At 46.1% G+C, this 18919-nt stretch overlaps 1 protein-coding gene across 1 annotated transcript in view; it reads left to right on the plus strand.

Annotated features, from left to right (window-relative positions):
• The window catches only part of LOC139559243 (voltage-gated delayed rectifier potassium channel KCNH8-like), a 127379-nt gene extending 121069 nt beyond the window's left edge, over positions 1–6310 (plus strand). Inside the window, exon 16 of the mRNA XM_071375047.1 lies at positions 4974–6310. Within this exon, the coding sequence (XP_071231148.1) occupies positions 4974–5606 (633 nt within the window). The 3' untranslated portion in view covers positions 5607–6310. The remainder of the gene's footprint in view (positions 1–4973) is intronic.
• Positions 6311–18919: the final 12609 nt, after the last annotated feature.

Consider the following 18919-nt stretch of genomic DNA (forward strand, 5'->3'; position numbering starts at 1 on the left):
AGTACGCTGTGTGTGCGTACGTGTATGCGTGCATGCTTGTGTAAGAGGTAGCATTAGTCAGGCGAGCCACAGGCATATGGCCTTCTCAGGTGGTAGATGGATGGAGGGAGTGAGAGAATGAGGGAGCGAGAGAACGAGGAACAGAAAGACAGGAAGAGGAATCTCTTCAAACTCTTCCAGAGGACACAGATTGGAGCGGAACTGGGTCTCGCCAAATGGTGTCACTGGGAACATTCTAGAACGTGTTCAACCTTTTGTGGAACCATGAACTGACATAATCTGGTTTCCCCTCTATGGAGGACCGCTTACATTGTAACATTTGAGGAAAGACTGAAGTCAACTAACCGTCTAAGGGATATGTGCTATTCCACGGGCTGTAGAACTTAAATACTGCTGTAGAATGCGCTTTTGAGGGTATCATAACTGTCTAATGTTCCATAATAGAACACTAGAATAAAGAAAAGCAGCTTTCCTCCATTCACACTATGTTAGCGTATCCCATGGTTTTGATTGGCAGGTGGCTAAATTGACATTAGGCTCTTGGCAGGATGGGGGTCTCCCCCTGTGGTGCCTCGCTCCATCACCTGGCCTTGGCTGATAGGGGGAGGAACGGAAAAAGGAGGAAAGATATGGGGAATTTATAGATTGGTAAGGGAGAAGGATCGAAGAGGATGAGGAGTGGGCAGAACCTCTTTCCCTCCCTCCATCTCTCTGTCTCACCACCCCCCATATCTCTTTCCCTCCCTCCCTTTCACTGTCTCACCACCCCCCATACCTCTTTCCCTCCCTCCCTTTCACTGTCTCACCACCCCCCATACCTCTTTCCCTCCCTCCCTTTCACTGTCTCACCCCCCATACCACCCTCCCTCTCTCCATATCTCTTTCTCTCACTCCCTCTCTCTCTCTCAGGGAGGACAGTGTTTGACAGGTTGTCTCTCAGTGTGGTTCCCGGTGGTAACTGTAATCCTTACTTGAGCCAGTCCACGCTGGTCACCACGGGACATGGAAGAGGGGCTGGGGATTAACCCATAACCCTCGTCTCACATTAAATCAATGCCATGCATGTTGATCCAAACATGTTGTATCACTTGTTACATTACATTACATAGAGGTACACTAAAACTTCCTAAGAACAGCCAAAAGTGATTTTACCAGTTATTACCTTATTCCTTATATAGTTCATGTTTTTTCATCCAGCTCCTGTGCCACGATTAAATATGTGTAAATGCAATTTTTTTATTGTTCGCTAGATTGAACTGTGCCTCAAGACTTGATTCTCTGGCCTATTAACTTGATTCTAGGGAAGAATCAAATCAAACCATTTTAGTATGGACATTTGGGTGATAATATGTTTACTACAATATAACAGTATGGACATTTGGGTGATAACATGTTTACTACAATATAACAGTATGGACATTTGGGTGATAACATGTTTACTACAATATAACAGTATGGACATTTGGGTGATAATATGTTTACTACAATATAACAGTATGGACATTTGGGTGATAACATGTTTACTACCATATAACAGTATGGACATTTGAGAAGCGGGCCATAATTATACATTTGTACAGATGTTGATTTTTGTAGATGCAGAGTGAATGTTACAGAGCATTATTTTCATGTCTAAACAATCGTAAGAAAAAAAAGATATATATATTATTGTCAATTTTCATTCAATTAAATCATAATTGTCCCTTGGTACTATACTCCGGCTTAAATTGTAAGAGCAGACTGATTAAACATTCAGCGTATAAACAGTGATACTAAATTATACAATGATATAGAATGATGGCCATCACAATCACCAGAAAACCCTTAATGAGGATAGAGCTGAGGAGATAAATTGGTCACATTGAGTCAACAATCTGATGAATGTTGAATAATGAACTAATATTCAGATGCAATGGCCCTACCCTCACAAGCTCCTTGCTGAATCTGCAGTGTTACTGCCGTGTTACTGCCCTCAATTGTCTACAAATCCGACTGGGGCAATATTACATACCTGCCCGATGACCTGTGAACTCTCAGCTCTGACCTTCGAGCAACCCCTAAAGACTAGAGCTCCTGAGGGATGTAGATGACGCATTCGTTTTGAAGAGCGGAGGCCAAAATGTGATCCCTGGTTCCTGAGACCATAATCAACACCTACCCAGGAGATCTGGAACAATGACAGACTCCTGGGAATTTCAGAACAATCCGTAATGACACATAGAACAATGGGAAACACATTGCCTGATGAATGCTAACACTAACACCCTCACACACATACACATACCCACCCACCACTTATGCTGCTGTCAAACTGTTTACTATTATTATATTATTTATTCTGCTACTAGTCACTTTCTCATAATCCCCTGCCTACATGTACATAGCTACCTCAAATTACTGCAATATCCCTGCACATTGTACATGTGGTACTGGCACTGGCTCTGTATATAATGTTTTCCTTATTATACTGTATATTTATTTACATTTTATTAGTAATACTATTTTGATATTGATTACTGAATTGTTGGATAAAGCTTGCAAGTTAAGCATTTCACTGTATTTGTGCATGTGACAATAAAACTTGAATTTGAATCAGGGATCGCCTCAATTCAGAATTTTGTAATTGAGTCCCATTCAACTCTTTAGTTGAAATGCTAATTGAATTGGCCACACCCCACAGAATGTAGAATTTGAGTTTGAGTGACAGCCAGTATAATTTAATTAAGTGCATTTCAAAGACATTCCACTCAGTCATAGAACATGAGAGTTTCATTGAATCTGACAGGTCACACTTCCAGACACCAAATAATATATCACTTTTCTCTGGAAACAATGTTCATATACTCTTTTAATCGTATTGCTTAGAACAGCCAATTATACATTATTTCCACTAACCATTTAATGTTGGACTTCATTTTAAAGGCATCAGTGTCCGCTTGAGGGTTCAACTAATACATTCTGGGGAATGTAATATTTTCCCCATATTGAACAGAATTTAAGTGATTAATGAAGACCCCACTCTGCCTCACCTCTCTGTATCTGTCTCTTTCTCCCTCTTTCTCTCTCCCACACTCTCTCGACCCTCTTTCTCTCTCTCTCTCTGAGGTGACAGGGCTGAAATTGTGTTGATGGCGTAGCGGATTGGACTGTCCCGCTTCTATTTTTATCAACCCCATTGTTTACACAAAGAATTTGATCACAGGGAGAGAGAACTAGAATGAGGAGAGAGTACTAGATTTGTCTCTTAAATTACACCTGAGAATGAGTTTTTATCGAATTATAATAATTTGGTGGGTGCTTATATTTGTTCTATTTCACATGTGTATTAATACACGTGTGAATTGGAAATGTGTTTTTTTGCATATCCTAACTCTCCCCTCGGAGACTGGTGTCACAGCCAGATTCAGCCATTGTGAAAGGCGATGCTGGAAAAAATGTCGGTTCAGTACCTCGCTCAAGGGCACGTCAACAGATTGTGCACCTTGCCAGCTCAGGGATTCAAGCTTTCAGTTATGGGCCTAACCCTCTTACCACTAGGCTACATACCACCCATAAAAAAGTTAATCAATCACTCAGAAAAGACCATATGGCTAAGTTAGTTTGTGCCGTCTGGCGGCAGTATGTCATGGTCATCAGTCAGTTATTGATGTTTGCATCGGCTGAACCTGCGTTGATGTGTTTACTTTCACTATCTGGTCCTGACGTGTCAAGTTTCATATTGTATATGCCAAACCATCTTCACTTGTCTCTTGTTTTATTTCTACGTAGCATGATCCCTGCATGCGTGTTGATCTGTGTCCGGTTGTGTTAATGGGGTGCCTAGCGTGATGAATACCCATCTATGCTTTGAGTGACAGAGCCAGCTGGCATGCTGGCAGGGTGCCCTTGCTGTGCCATCTCTCTGTAGGACTACTACTGGCTGAATAGGACTAATCACCTCCAAGCCATCATTTTAATGACCAATTAGACCAGCATCATCAAGCTAGGCCAGAATAGCAACCCAAAATGGCAGGCTGAAAATGACCAAATTAATATTGATGACCCGGAATGGTTGATGTAATAATGGCAGTTTCACTAAGGGTGGTAGACCCATAATGGCTGCCCCGGAATTGGCAGATTAAGACTACATCCAGATTGGTGCACTTTAACACTCCCTGTCATGGCTTTCAAAGTGTTGGGCTGGTTCAGAGAGGAAGAGGCGAAGCAAGTGGTTTTACTCCACCCAAAATCTGTCAATAAAAATAAGCCCATGAAGTGAAGAATTTTTGTATAGAGGTCAATGTGAGAGTGTCGAATTTGGTCAAGAAAAACATGTATTTGCTATAAGAAGCTTATTTGATCTAATAGAAGTTTCGTAAGGATTAGGTTGTTACGAATGCAGTGATATAAGTGGACGCACTTGGCATTTTGGCAAATCTGAGTTTTCATAGAGATAGAGGACTCATCATGGATGCACTCCGTTTTAGCATGGACATTGCCATTGAGTGCTTCCATCATTTTAAAATAGTCAACTGGGTGGGGATTCATATGAGTTGGAAGCAATCAGCCAATGAAGAAGGAGAAAATTGACTACTTTAAAATGGGAGATAGCCTCAATGGTGCTGCTCATGCTGTCACAGACACTATAATGGCAGAGATACAAAGATGATTTCTCTATCTATCTCTATGGCCTGTTGTTCACACGCGTATCTGCCCTCTCATTGGCTAGAATTGTCCCACCTGATATTGCCTTCCGTCTTTGAGGACATGTTTTTCCATTGTTAGAGCTGTCACTTGACTATCTTGTCAACATAATAGAACATCTTTTGTCTGGTTTAAGGATTGGCTGGAGGGATTTTCCACCAGTGTTAAATCCATTAGAAGGAATGTGTTCAATGGTAGAGCTAAAATGGCTGACCCAAAATGCATCATTTGATATTGCTGAGCCCAAATGAATATGGCTGACTGAGATATGTTTTTGTGTTTGTTCCCAGGTGAGTTCTCTGGGGAAGGAGGTGGCAGAGCTGGGCCAAGTAATGAGGAGTATGGCTCACCTGATGGAGTCCCTCATCTCCGGACCCCAACCCCTCTATCCTGCACACTTTGTACCTGGACAACCCACGTACCTGTCCCGCCCTGCACCCCCATCCCACGCCACCCCCCCACAGTCCTATCCCTCCCCCTCTCAGACTGGACCTCTCTGGGAAGACACCCCCCTCACCACCCCCTCTCCTTGCACCTCTCCACTTGTTGGCCATGTCCAGCGGCATCCTGGGATGTTCCACGTGGATCCCGCCCTCACCGCCTTTCCACACAGACCACAGAATCTCCACCTGGTCTACCCTCTCTGCCCTGGCCCGGCCCCCTCCCCGCTTTCACGCCCCTACTCCTTCTCCCTCACGGACGCCTCAACAGAGCTACTGCTCCCCTCGCCCCTCACCTCTCCCGGGACGCCCCACTGTGGAGGGGGAGGGGGCGCTGGGTCCTTCAGGTTGCGGGCACGGAGTCTGGAGACCCCACAGCCACCGCGTGATAGGAGAGGAGGGGGAGGGGGCATTGCGGTTGCCCCTCAGAGCTCCGGGAGCCTGCCCCGCCCTGGAAGGAGCTACCAGCACATGGATTTGTAGCGGACTGAACTGGACTAAAGTGGACTCTCACTTAGATACTGGACTGAAGAGATACTGGACTAAAATAGTGGATGGGACTAACAACCAGGTCCCTATATCATCAGACTACACTCTTACAGGGACACACAGATCTCTGATGATACTGATAACATTTAATTTTCTATCTCCGTTTCCAAGGCACATTTTTATTTTCAAATTGCATGACAAAAGTAGAGGGGCAGTAGGTAGCCTATAGGTAGCTACATTGTATAGATGTTCCAGTAGTGTTCTGGAGGGGTATAGAAGCAAGAATGTAGCTGTGACTTTGTGTTATTCTCTGGAGAAGACCATGGGGGTCTGAAGGAGAGGAGAAGAGCAGTACTGCACAATGACAGAGGAGGAGGAGGAGGGGACTGGGTCGCATCAGGGATGGATGGAATAGTAGAGATGCCTGAGTGTATAAGGGGGAGGGAGAGGGAAGGAGGAGGGGGAATTTCTTGCTCTTTCTCTCTTTCCTGGCAGGGTTTCAAGTTGGATGGATTGGAGGAGAGAGTGAGTGGTGGAGGGAGTTGTGGTTGAGGGAGGATGGGGAGTGTCGGAGGATGTGACGTTTTAAGTTCCAGTTTTCTATCCACTCCCACCCCATCACTGTTCTTGTAGTCGAGGTCTGGGCCTGCGGCTGGGGACCAGTGGCTGGTGTTTGGGGGTTGGTTGATAGGGGCTGGTTAGTGGGTTGGTAGGGGCTGGTTGGTGGGTTGGTAGGAGCTGGTTGGTGGGTTGGTAGGAGCTGGTTGGTGGGTTGGTAGGGGCTGGTTGGTGGGTTGGTAGGGGCTGGTTGGTGGGTTGGTAGGGGCTGGTTGGTGGGTTGGTAGGGGCTGGTTGGTGGGTTGGTAGGGGCTGGTTGGTGGGTTGGTAGGGGCTGGTTGGATGGTGGGTTGGTAGTGGCTGGTTGGTGGGTTGGTAGGGGCTGGTTGGTGGGTTGGTAGGGGCTGGTTGGTGGGTTGGTAGGGGCTGGTTGGTTGGTGGGTTGGTAGGGGCTGGTTGGTTTGTGGGTTGGTAGGGGCTGGTTGGTGGGTTGGTAGGGGCTGGTTGGTGGGTTGGTAGTGGCTGGTTGGTTGGTGGGTTGGTAGGGGCTGGTTGGTGGGTTGGTAGGGGCTGGTTGGTGGGTTGGTAGGGGCTGGTTGGTAGGGGCTGGTTGGTGGGTTGGTAGGGGCTGGTTGGTGGGTTGGTAGGGGCTGGTTGGTGGGTTGGTAGGGGCTGGTTGGTGGGTTGGTAGGGGCTGGTTGGTGGGTTGGTAGGGGCTGGTTGGTGGGTTGGTAGGGGCTGGTTGGTGGGTTGGTAAGGGCTGGTTGGTTGGTGAGTTGGTAGGGGCTGGTTGGTGGGTTGGTAGGGGCTGGTTGGTGGGTTGGTAAGGGCTGGTTGGTTGGTGGGTTGGTAGGGGCTGGTTGGTGGGTTGGTAGGGGCTGGTTGGTGGGTTGGTAGGGGCTGGTTGATGGGTTGGTAGGGGCTGGTTGGTGGGTTGGTAGGGGCTGGTTGGTGGGTTGGTAGGGGCTGGTTGGATGGTGGGTTGGTAGGGGCTGGTTGGTGGGTTGGTAGGGGCTGGTTGGTGGGTTGGTAGGGGCTGGTTGGTTGGTTGGTAGGGGCTGGTTGGTGGGTTGGTAGGGGCTGGTTGGTGGGTTGGTAGGGGCTGGTTGGTTGGTGGGTTGGTAGGGGCTGGTTGGTTTGTGGGTTGGTAGGGGCTGGTTGGTGGGTTGGTAGGGGCTGGTTGGTGGGTTGGTACTGGCTGGTTGGTTGGTGGGTTGGTAGGGGCTGGTTGGTGGGTTGGTAGGGGCTGGTTGGTGGGTTGGTAGGGGCTGGTTGGTAGGGGCTGGTTGGTGGGTTGGTAAGGGCTGGTTGGTGGGTTGGTAGGGGCTGGTTGGTGGGTTGGTAGGGGCTGGTTGGTGGGTTGGTAGGGGCTGGTTGGTTGGTGGGTTGGTAGGGGCTGGTTGGTGGGTTGGTAGGGGCTGGTTGGTGGGTTGGTAGGGGCTGGTTGGTGGGTTGGTAGGGGCTGGTTGGTTGGTGGGCTGGTAGGGGCTGGTTGGTGGGTTGGTAGGGGCTGGTTGGTGGGTTGGTAGGGGCTGGTTGGTGGGTTGGTAGGGACTGGTTGGATGGTGGGTTGGTAGGGGCTGGTTGGTGGGTTGGTAGGGGCTGGTTGGTGGGTTGGTAGGGGCTGGTTGGTGGGTTGGTAGGGGCTGGTTGGTGGGTTGGTAGGGGCTGGTTGGTGGGTTGGTAGGGGCTGGTTGGTGGGTTGGTCGGGGCTGGTTGGTTGGTGGGTTGGTAGGGGCTGGTTGGTGGGTTGGTAGGGGCTGGTTGGTGGGTTGGTAGGGGCTGGTTGGTGGGTTGGTAGGGGCTGGTTGGTTGGTGGGTTGGTAGGGGCTGGTTGGTGGGTTGGTAGGGGCTGGTTGGTGGGTTGGTAGGGGTTGGTTGGTTGGTGGGTTGGTAGGGGCTGGTTGGTGGGTTGGTAGGGGCTGGTTGGTGGGTTGGTAGGGGCTGGTTGGTGGGTTGGTAGGGGCTGGTTGGTGGGTTGGTAGGGGCTAGTTGGATGGTGGGTTGGTAGGGGCTAGTTGGATGGTGGGTTGGTAGGGGCTGGTTGGTGGGTTGGTAGGGGCTGGTTGGTGGGTTGGTAGGGGCTGGTTGGTGGGTTGGTAGGGGCTGGTCGGTTTGTGGGTTGGTAGGGGCTGGTTGGTGGGTTGGTAGGGGCTGGTTGGTGGGTTGGTAGTGGCTGGATGGTTGGTGGGTTGGTAGGGGCTGGTTGGTGGGTTGGTAGGGGCTGGTTGGTGGGTTGGTAGGGGCTGGTTGGTGGGTTGGTAGGGGCTGGTTGGTGGGTTGGTAGGGGCTGGTTGGTGGGTTGGTAGGGGCTGGTTGGTGGGTTGGTAGGTGCTGGTTGGTGGGTTGGTAGGGGCTGGTTGGTGGGTTGGTAGGGGCTGGTTTGTGGGTTGGTAGGGGCTGGTTGGTGGGTTGGTAGGGGCTGGTTGGTGGGTTGGTAGGGGCTGGTTGGTGGGTTGGTAGGGGCTGGTTGGTGGGTTGGTAGGGGCTGGTTGGTGGGTTGGTAGGGGCTGGTTGGTGGGTTGGTAGGGGCTGGTTGGTGGGTTGGTAGGGGCTGGTTGGTGGGTTGGTAGGGGCTGGTTGGTGGGTTGGTAGGGGCTGGTTGGTGGGTTGTAGGGGCTATGGATGCAAGGAGGAAGAGGGAGAGGGGGGCATGTTGCGCCTGGAGCGACACAGCCCCTGCTGTTGTCTGTCATACTGTGCACAGCGAGGCGACTCTTTCTCTCTTTTCAACATAAATCCCACACATTAACATGCTGCATGTCACCATGGAACTCCAGCTTTTTATTTATCTATTTAAATGAAACACAATTCAGTCTTTAATTAGTGAATTTGGTATTTATCAACACATATTTATAGGTACTGGGTCTATTTATATAAAACAAATGGGGAATTTTTAGACACAAGTACCAAGAGAGTAGTTAAAGGTCAGAACCAGGTAGCCTAGCGTTTAGAGCATTGGGCCAGTAACCAAAAGGTTACTGGGTCAAATCCCTGAGCTGAGAAGGTGAAAAATGTATTGATGTGCCCTTGAGCAAGGCACTTAACCCAAATTGCGCCTGTAAGTTGTTCTGGATAAGAGAGTCTGCTAAATGACTTAAATGTTTATGAATCATTAGGCCTATTCGGCAGGATTTCCCCAATACGTCTCCCATTGGTTCCATATCCAGACCAATCAGAATAAAAGGCAATATTTCCACATTTCAAAGCACAAGAGAAAATTGATTGTATATTTATATGAATGTTTCAATAATAAAGATGTATTTTTGTACCTCGTGGACTGCAGGTGTAAGGGGTGCATTTCGTTTGAGGGGAGTGTTGTAGTGTGTTGGTGAGTAGGCTGGGAAAACAGGAAGTAGTGAATCTGGCCACATCTAGCTCTATGTAGGTATCCAGTTCCAGAACCATTCATTTCAATTGAACACGTTTCTAAAGCATTTTGAGATAAATAAACACAGTGAAGCTTTGAAGACCAGATCCATGTCCTTATATCTCCTTGAAATTATTCATTGTTTTTGTGCACAATGTATAGTCAAAACATAATTTCCATTGAAATGAATGGGCCTCTGACACCAGACTGGAACCAGAAGTAGTGGGGGAATGCATCACACTTTCCTATAAGCAAAATACTGTACCAGACAATGCAATGATAACCAGGCCCTTCCTGTCCCAATGGCTCTTGTATTCTCTCGTTGTTCCTAGGTTTGCCTGCCTCTCTGATTCTCTGCAGATGGAATGTACTGTAATCAAATGAACTTCTTTTTTCTTTTGATATTTATTATTATTATTAGATAAACACCTGTTATGATAATAAATTAAAAATACTACTGTTATGTCCGTGCATCTTGTTAATTTTGAAGTCAATATATATATATAGGCACTGTAGGCACTATATATACACAGTGCCTTCGGAAAGTATTCAGACCCCTTAACTTTTTCCAAATTGTTTTAGATTACGGCCTAATTTTAAAATGTATTCAATTGTTTTTCCACCCTCATCAAGCCACAAACAATACCCCATAATGACAAAGCAAAAACAGGTTTTTAGAAATGTTTGCAAATTTATATTAAAAAAACTGAAATATCACATTTACATAAGTATTCAGACCCTTTACTCAGTACTTCGTTGAAAAACTTTTGGAAATGATTACAGCCTTGACTCTTCTTGGGTATGACGCTACAAGCTTGGCACACCTGTATTTGGGGAGTTTCTCCCATTCTTCTCTGGAGATCCTCTCAAGCTATGTCAGGTTGGATGGGGAGCGTGGCTTCACAGCTATTTCGCATCTCTCCAGAGATGTTCGAGCGGTTTCAAGTGCGGGCTCTGGCTGTGCCGCTCAAGGACATTAAGAGATGTCCCGAAGCCACTCCTGCGTTGTCCTGGCTGTGTGCTTAGGGTCGTTGTCCTGGCTGTGTGCTTAGGGTCGTTGTCCTGGCTGTGTGCTTAGGGTCGTTGTCCTGTTGGAAGGTAAAATCTTCGCCCCAGTCTGAGGCCCTGAGCACTCTGGAGCAGGTTTTCATCAAGGATCTCTCTGTACTTTGGTTTCATCAGACCAGAGAATCTTGTTTCTCATGGTCTGAGATTCCTTTAGGTGCCTCTTGGCAAACTCCAAGCGGGCTGTCATGTGCCTTTTACAGAGGAGTGGCTTCGGTCTGGCCACTCTACCATAAAGGCCTGATTGGTGGAGTGCTGCAGAGATGATTGTCCATCTGGAAGGTTCTCCCATCTCCACAGAGGAACTCTAGAGCTCTGTCAGGATGACCATCAGGTTTTTGGTGATCTCCCTGACCAAGGCTCTTCTCCCCCGATTGCTCAGTTTGACCGGGCGGCCAGCTCTAGGAGTCTTGGTGGTTCTAAACTTCTTCCATTTAAGAATGATAGAGGCCACTGTGTTTTTAGGGACCTTCAATGCTTCAGAAATGTTTTGGTACCCTTCCCCAGATCTGTGCCTCAACACAATCCTGTCTCGGAGCTCTACGGACAATTCCTTCGAACCCATGGCTTGGTTTTTGCTTTGACATGCCCTTCCAACTGTGGGACCTTATGTGTGTGCCTTTCCAAATCATGTCCAATCAATTGAATTTACCACAGGTGGACTCCAATCAAGTTGTAGTAACATCTCAAGGATGACCAATGGAAATAGGATGCACCTGAGCTCAATTTCGAATCTCATAGGAAAGGTTCTGAATACTTATGTAAATAAGGTATTTCAGTTTTTAATTTTTTAACTATTTGCAATAATTTCAACAAACCTGTTATTGCTTTGTCATTATGGGGTATTGTGTGTTGATTGCTGGGGATTGTTAATGATTTAATCCATTTTAGAATAAGGCTTTAACGTAACAAAATGTGGAAAAAGTCAAGGGGTCTGAATACTTTCCAAAGGCACTGTACACGCACACACACATGTTGAAGTTGTGTTGCGGGTACATGAAGGTCACAGCTTGAATATGTGACTCTCTGTCAACCTTGATGTTTTTCTCTATTTGTTACTAATATTGTGCGTGTCTTTTGTTTCCTGCTGCTGGTTCAACTGTGGTAAAAGCATTGTGTCGTTATGTCTCTGTGGTGATGTGGGGCGAGATGGAGGTAAGACGGAGGTGAGTGAGTGTGTGTGTGGGTGTGTGTGCATGCAAATGTTTTGTGGTTGGGTTTTGTTGACACACCTGTCGTGGGTTCAGCAGCTTTCAGCAGCCTGGCTGTTGTCCTCGTAGACAGAGGAAGAATAGCGGGATGGGGCAGCTGTGTGTTTGTGTCTGGGAGGGAGAACATTTGTTGTTGTTAACGGTTTTTGGTTGGGAGGCAGGGGGCTTGGATGACTCAGTGGTCTGAAATTAGGATGTGTGTATTTAATACGGGTGGAGGATGAGAAGGTGAGGGGGGACTGTGTGGGGGTTACAAACCCGATGTGATAATGATTGTGTTTGTTCAGAAAACATAAAAGTCAGTGGAAATGAAGGTGTGTTTAACTGAAGGAGGCGTAGACAGGAGCAGATAGGGTGTGTTAATGAGTAATTGAGTGTACAGTACCAGTCAAAAGTTTGGACACACCTACTCATTCCAGGGTTTTTCTTTATTTTTACTATTTTCTACATTGTGGAATAATGGTGAAGACATCAAAACTATGAAATAACACATGGAATCATGTAGTAACCAAAAAAGTGTTAAACAAATCAAAATATATTTTAGATTTTAGATTCTTCAAAGTAGCCACCCTTTGCCTTGATGACCTCAACCCAATTGAGATGGTTTTGGAATGAGTTGGGCTGCAGAGTGAAGGAAAATCAGCCAACAAGTGCTTAGCATATGTGGGAACTCCTTCAAGACTGTTGGAAAAGCATTCCTCATGAAGCTGGTTGAGAGAATGCCAAGAGTGTGCAAAGCTGTCATCAAGGCAAAGGGTGGCTATTTGAAGAATCTTACAAATAAAATATATTTGTTTAACACTTTATTGGTTACTACATGATTCCATATGTGTTATTTCACAGTTGTGATGTCGTCACTATTATTCTACAATGTAGAAAATAATAAAAATAAAGAAAAGCCTGTGAATGAGTAGGTGTTCTAAAACTTTGGACCGGTAGTGTATATGGGAGTGTAACTGTGCAAAACACTGTTTGATCATGCTATGTGTGTTCTGCATTTATATTGTGGGTATGAGTGGGTGTGTGTGGGTATGTGGTGGTATATGAGGGCGTATGGGGATATTTGGGGGTGTAATTGTGCAAAACACTGTATGATCATGCTGTGCGTGTTTTGACGGTACGGGAAGGTAGACGGAGGCCGGTGTGTTTTGATGATGATTTGTGTGTTTAGCGATGGCTCTCTGTGGAACTTGTTATTTGGCTTTGCTTGCTGAAGCCCATCCATATTTAATGGTGAACAGACAATCCCATCCTGTCTGTTTATGCACTATTTTGTCCACCTGCGATCTGCCTCATATTTTATTCACTGCTTTCCACCTCCTTTTATTTATCATTTGGAAATAATCTATAAAAATGTGCAATAGGATGAGAGAGTAAAAGAGGGGGACAGTGAGAGAGAGGGAACGAGGAAGCAAGACAGAAAGAGACATGAGGTAAGGAGGACATAAATATCCTTTCTTAAACTGTTTCCTTTTATTTACCATATAACATATTTTATACTGATGTATTACCTGTGTGTGTGTGTGTGTGTGTGTGTGTGTGTGTGTGTGTGTGTGTGTGTGTGTGTGTGTGTGTGTGTGTGTGTGTGTGTGTGTGTGTGTGTGTGTGTGTGTGTGTGTGTGTGTGTGTGTGTGTGTGTGTGTGTGTGTGTGAGAGAGAGCACTTTCCTCTCAATCCAGAGGCCCTGGCCCAAATAAAGCAGCAATTCACTTGTCCTCGGTGCACACACACACACACACACACACACACACACACACACACACACACACGAACACACACACACACACACACACACACACACGCACACACACACACATACACATACACTCATTCTTCCATTCAAATTAGCGTGAAAATAGTTTCTCCTCCACAAGGAGTCTCACCCCATTTTTCAGCACAAAAGCACTGTCTTAATCTGTGCTGGAGATGGACTGATAATCACTCATTTCTATTCAGTATTCCTTTATCTCTACAGATACTGCAGTTGTGATGTATCATTTGTTGTTGTTTTGTACAGTAAAGTGAAAATGTCACTTTTTGTTCTGGTTGGAGACTGCTGACTCCTATATCTGGGCTATTATTCTCTCCCAGACAGGACAGTATGGAGAAGCAGATCGTTCTATAGATGAAGCCTATGGCCAGTCTCTATAGTGTGTGTGTGTGTACGTGGTTTTGCGTGCATTTGTGTGTGCGTGAGAGAGATAGCGGTAGAGAGAGATTAGCTTTATATCTATCTATTCCACTACAATGGGTATGGCTGTTGCACGAGAGCTCTCAAACCAAAGCAAATCAAATGTTATTTGTCACATGCTTCGTAAACAACAGGTGTAGACTTACTGTGAAATGCTTACTTATTGGCCCTTCCCAACAATGCAGAGAGAAATAAAATAGAGAAATTATAGAAAAGTAAAACATGTAAATACACAATGAGTAACAATAACTTGGCTATATGCACGAGGTACCTGTATTGAGTCGTTGTGCTGGGGTACAAAGTTACTGAGATAGATATGTGAAATCTAAGTAACATAATAAAACAATCTGTCAGTTTAAACTAGAGATATCTGGGTTTTTTGCATTGGATGCATCTCAATCCACCGATGTCGTGCTTCCACATCTGCAGTGAAAGGTGGAAGAGCTAGAGCTGTGTTTGTCAGACTATGAGACATCCTGAAAATCGGTCTCCTCACCAAAACTTCTGTAGCGTCCGAACGGTTTGACCTACAAACTACAAACTATCATGACTCTACGGAAAGGGGAGACTCTCCTGTTGGTTCCACACTTGGTGCATCGGTACCGCTTGCCAAGATAAAGGAGAGAACAGTCTATGACTTGGCTGGCTGGAGTATTTGACATATTTTAGGGCCTTCCTCTGACACAGTTCGGCCCCAGTGATGTACTGGGTCATAAGCACTACTCTCTGTAGCGCCTTGCGGTTGGATGCCAAGCAGTTACCATACCAAGCGGAGATGCAGAAAGTCAAGATGCTCTCAATGGTGCAGCTGTATTACTTTTTGAGGATCTGAGGGCCCATACCAAATCTTTGAGGGGGAAGAGGCATTGCCATGCCCTCTTCACGACTGTGTTGGTGTGTGTGGACCATGACACTGTGCAACTTGAAGCTCTCGACCCGCTCCACCACAGCTCCGTCGATGCAAATTGGGGCATGCTCTTCCTGTAATCCACAATCAGCTCCTTTGTCTTGCTGATGTTGAGGGATATGTTGTTGTCCTGGCACCACACTGCCAGGTCACTGACCTCCTCCCTATAGGCTGTTTCATTGTTTTTGGGGATCAGGACTACCACCGTTGTGTTATTGGCAAACTTAATGATAGTTTTGGAGTCGGTGAACATGGATGAACATGGAGGTGAACATGGATTACAGGAGGGGACTAAACACGCACCCCTGAGGGACCCCCGTGTTGAGGGTCAGCGTGGCGGATGTGTTGTTGTCTACCCTTACCACCTGGGGGCAGCCCGTCAAGAAGTCCAGGATCCAGTTGCAGAGGGAGGTGTTCAGTCCCAGAGTCCTTAGCTTAGTGATGAGTTTGGAGGGCACTACGGTGTTGAATGCTGAGCTATCGTCAATAAACAGCATTCTCACATAGGTGTTCCTCTTGTCCAGTTGGGAAAGGGCAGTGTGGTGTGCAATAGAGATTGTGTCATCTGTGGATCGGTTGGGGCGGTATGCGAATTGGAGTGGGTCCAGGGTGTCTGGGATGATAGTGAGTCATTACCAGCCTTTCAAATCATTTCATTGCTACAGATGTGAGTGCTATGGGGCGATAGTCATTTAGACAGCTTACCTTGGCGTTCTTTGGCAAAGAGACTATGGTGGTCTGCTTGAAACATGTAGGTATTAAAGACTGGGTCAGTGAGAGGTTGAACATGTCAATTAAGACACCTGCCAGCTGGTCAGCACATGCTCTGTGTGAGCATCCTGGTAATCCATCTGGCACTGCAGCCTTGTGAATGTTTACACCTATAAAAGTCTACATTAATATTTGAGTCATTGAGGAGACACTCTTATTCAGAGCGACTTACAATAGTGAGTGCATACTTTTTTGTCTGGGCATAGGCCCTACAAGGTTTCGAACGCATTCCAAAGGGATGCTGGCCCATGTTGACTCCAATGCTTCCCACAGTTGTGTCAAATTAGCTGATGTCCTTTGGGTGGTGGACCATTCTTGATACACACAGGAAACTGTTGAGCGTGAAAAACCCAGCTGTGTTGCAGTTCTTGACACAAACCGGTATGCCTGGCACTTACTACCATACAGTACAAAGCTACTTAAATATTTTGTCTTGCCCATTCACCCTTTGAATGGCACACATACACAATCCATTCACCTGGTCAGTCTATGTCATGGAAAGAGCAGGTGTTCATAATGTTATATTATCAATGTTCTTTTTCAACCACGACTCCAAGGAACATAGAATATTACAGTTCTTCAGGTCCTGTTGATAGGATAGTCTCGAACGGAGCTTGTCCAGTTTGTTTTCTAGTGACTACTTTCGCCAATAGAACGGAGGGTAGAGTCTCGGGAGTGGTCCAGGGTGGGCAGTATGTCCTGTGCCTCTGACTCGTTGAAGTAGACATCTTCATCTAAATCGAGGTTAGTGATCGCTGTTCTGATGTCCAGAAGATATTTTTGGTGATAGGAAACAATTGCAGAAACATTATGTTCAAAAGAAGTTAAGATCAGCGCAAAGAATCACAGAACATAGCCATTCTGCCCCATCTCTCCAGCCAGACCGTCCTATTTGCATGATCCTGTCGAGGCCCAGTGCTTTATCCTTCGCTTGAGGGACAACTAGGTGTTTGATAAATGAGTCTGTGAGCGCAGCTCCCTTTGGTAGAGTGCTACACGCAGCAGGAGAGAGGAGAACAATGTGCATGTCAGAGCAGAAGATTAATGTTGGGCTCCACTGTAGATGATGTAGACTCAGCTATGCTCCCCGACCGACCAACATGACGCCTTCTAAATTGCTTCTATTGATGCTCATCTGTCAGAGTCTAACAGATAGCATGATGTTGTGACCATGTAGTCTCTGGATCAAACTATTGTGGTTTTCCTTGTAGTGTGAGGAAACTATGCCCTCTGCTAAGAGGTTCAGACCTTTATGGCACAGGAGATGATGATGTGCCTGCCTCGGCTGTAACCACAGGGTTGCTGGATCAAACCCCACTCCAGCTGTTCCCCGCCTCTTGCTACAGTGATGGCATTAGGAGGATAGGAGAGACCAAGGGCAAATGTAACAGCAGAATGATAGGTCGAGACCAGGGGCAAATGTAACTAGCCTGGCTACCCATCCACATCGCTCCGGCCAAACCCCACGCCCACTAATGTTTCTTCTCCACCATGAGTCTGGATTTGTTTCCTCTTCGACAACTTCTGGAATGCAAACACATTCTGACTGTCCTGATTGGTCACGGAAACTGATGGGTTGGGCCAGAGCTGGCCTATGTGATAACATTATCAAAATTGATACTCTGATTGGCTAGAGTTGTTAGAGACGATCTAATCGCTGATTAATTTATTTTGTACAATGCCCCTCCTTTTGACGTCACACAAACGACTTCTAGGATGGCAGATTCAGTCTAAATGTATGTAGCGATCGATAGAGGAGCTGAATGTAACTATTTAATGATAGGGGAGACCAGGGTCAAATGTAACAGGGGTCAGTTGTAACACCTTTAATTCCTCCAATCAGAGACAAGCTAGAGTGTTGAAATTCAATCAACAATTCCTACCCTTTCAAAGAAGTTTCAGAAAAAAACACCATGCCTAATGTTCTCTCTTATCATTCAAAACTCCTAATTTCCTCCAAACAGCGTCTGCAGTCTGTGCCACATGTGCAGTACTTTTTAGGCATATGTCATAACAACCGTCTTAGAAACAGGTTGGCCATTGGTTGTATAATAAAGTGAGAGCCTTCACCCCCCTGTCCTTCACCAGTCTCCTGCATTATATAACAACACACTGTGAGGAGCAGATAAGTCAAATCTCCCAATGCTGAAATGGCTTTGTGCGCGTCTCGCCCGCTTGTTAAAACACTCCGCAGCCAGGGCTTGGATCGTCAATCACCCTGAAGGCGGCTGCAGCGAGTGAGCTAAATTGGCTCTTGCACCACGCGGGGGGAAAATCTGCCTGTGGTGCAGAACGCAACATGGGGCGTATTCTGTCATAGCCTACCTCTCTCTGCTCTCTATTCTTTTCATGTGCTGCAGACAAACAAAAGGTCCACTATACAATAATGACAGAAAGGCCTTTTTTAAAGAATTTTCAAATGTAAAATTCTACAATCAAAAGTGTTTATGCTGTTCAGCTGAGATTTACTGGATGGGCTCAGAAGCTTTCAGATACTGTCGCAGGGCTAGATGAAATGAAGAGAGAAAGAGAAAGGAAGACATGCTTCGAAGTTGTGTAAACAAAACTCATTAACAAGTTCTGACACGACAACAGCAGCACCTGTGGGATACAGAGATCAGAGGAAACTGGACCCAACCACAGTCAGCAAAGCAGGGGAAGAACCTTACCTCAAAGCTATCTCAAAGTTATTACCATAGGTGTGTGTCAAATACCTAAAATAATGAGAAGGGAAGGGTGGGGACTATGCTTGAGGAATTAAGAAGTAACTGCATCGCTGGTTAAGTGTTTAACTGTTCAGGCCTATTTTCTTTCAACTGAAACATTTTAAATGAGACATTTAGAGAGCTTTTGGTTTTTGTTCATAATTGCAGCTCCAAGCGAAAAGTTTGTCTTCCATTTTAATGCACGTTAGCCTCCACTAAATGTCAGAACCAACTCCTGAGGCTCAGTGTAGCCTAATTGCAACACAACTACATTAGGCATTGTGAAGATACAAGAGTCGAGAAATACTCTACTTTCAATTCCAGTCCTGATTGGCTAAAATAGACCTATGCATCTTCATAAAAAAGGGCAAAGACCTCCTGGAAAGTACAGAGAAAGCTATACAGAAAATGGTGTATGATGGAGGAGAGAGAGAGGGGTATGTATCAGATGCTCAACATGCTCTGCTCACTCCTACTGTAATGGTCCGGGCCTAAACCACACAAAAACAACACTAGACACTATGGAACA

The sequence above is a fragment of the Salvelinus alpinus genome, chromosome 29 (genome assembly GCF_045679555.1).
Source record: "Salvelinus alpinus chromosome 29, SLU_Salpinus.1, whole genome shotgun sequence".
In the NCBI taxonomy this organism is placed as follows: Eukaryota; Metazoa; Chordata; class Actinopteri; order Salmoniformes; family Salmonidae; genus Salvelinus; species Salvelinus alpinus.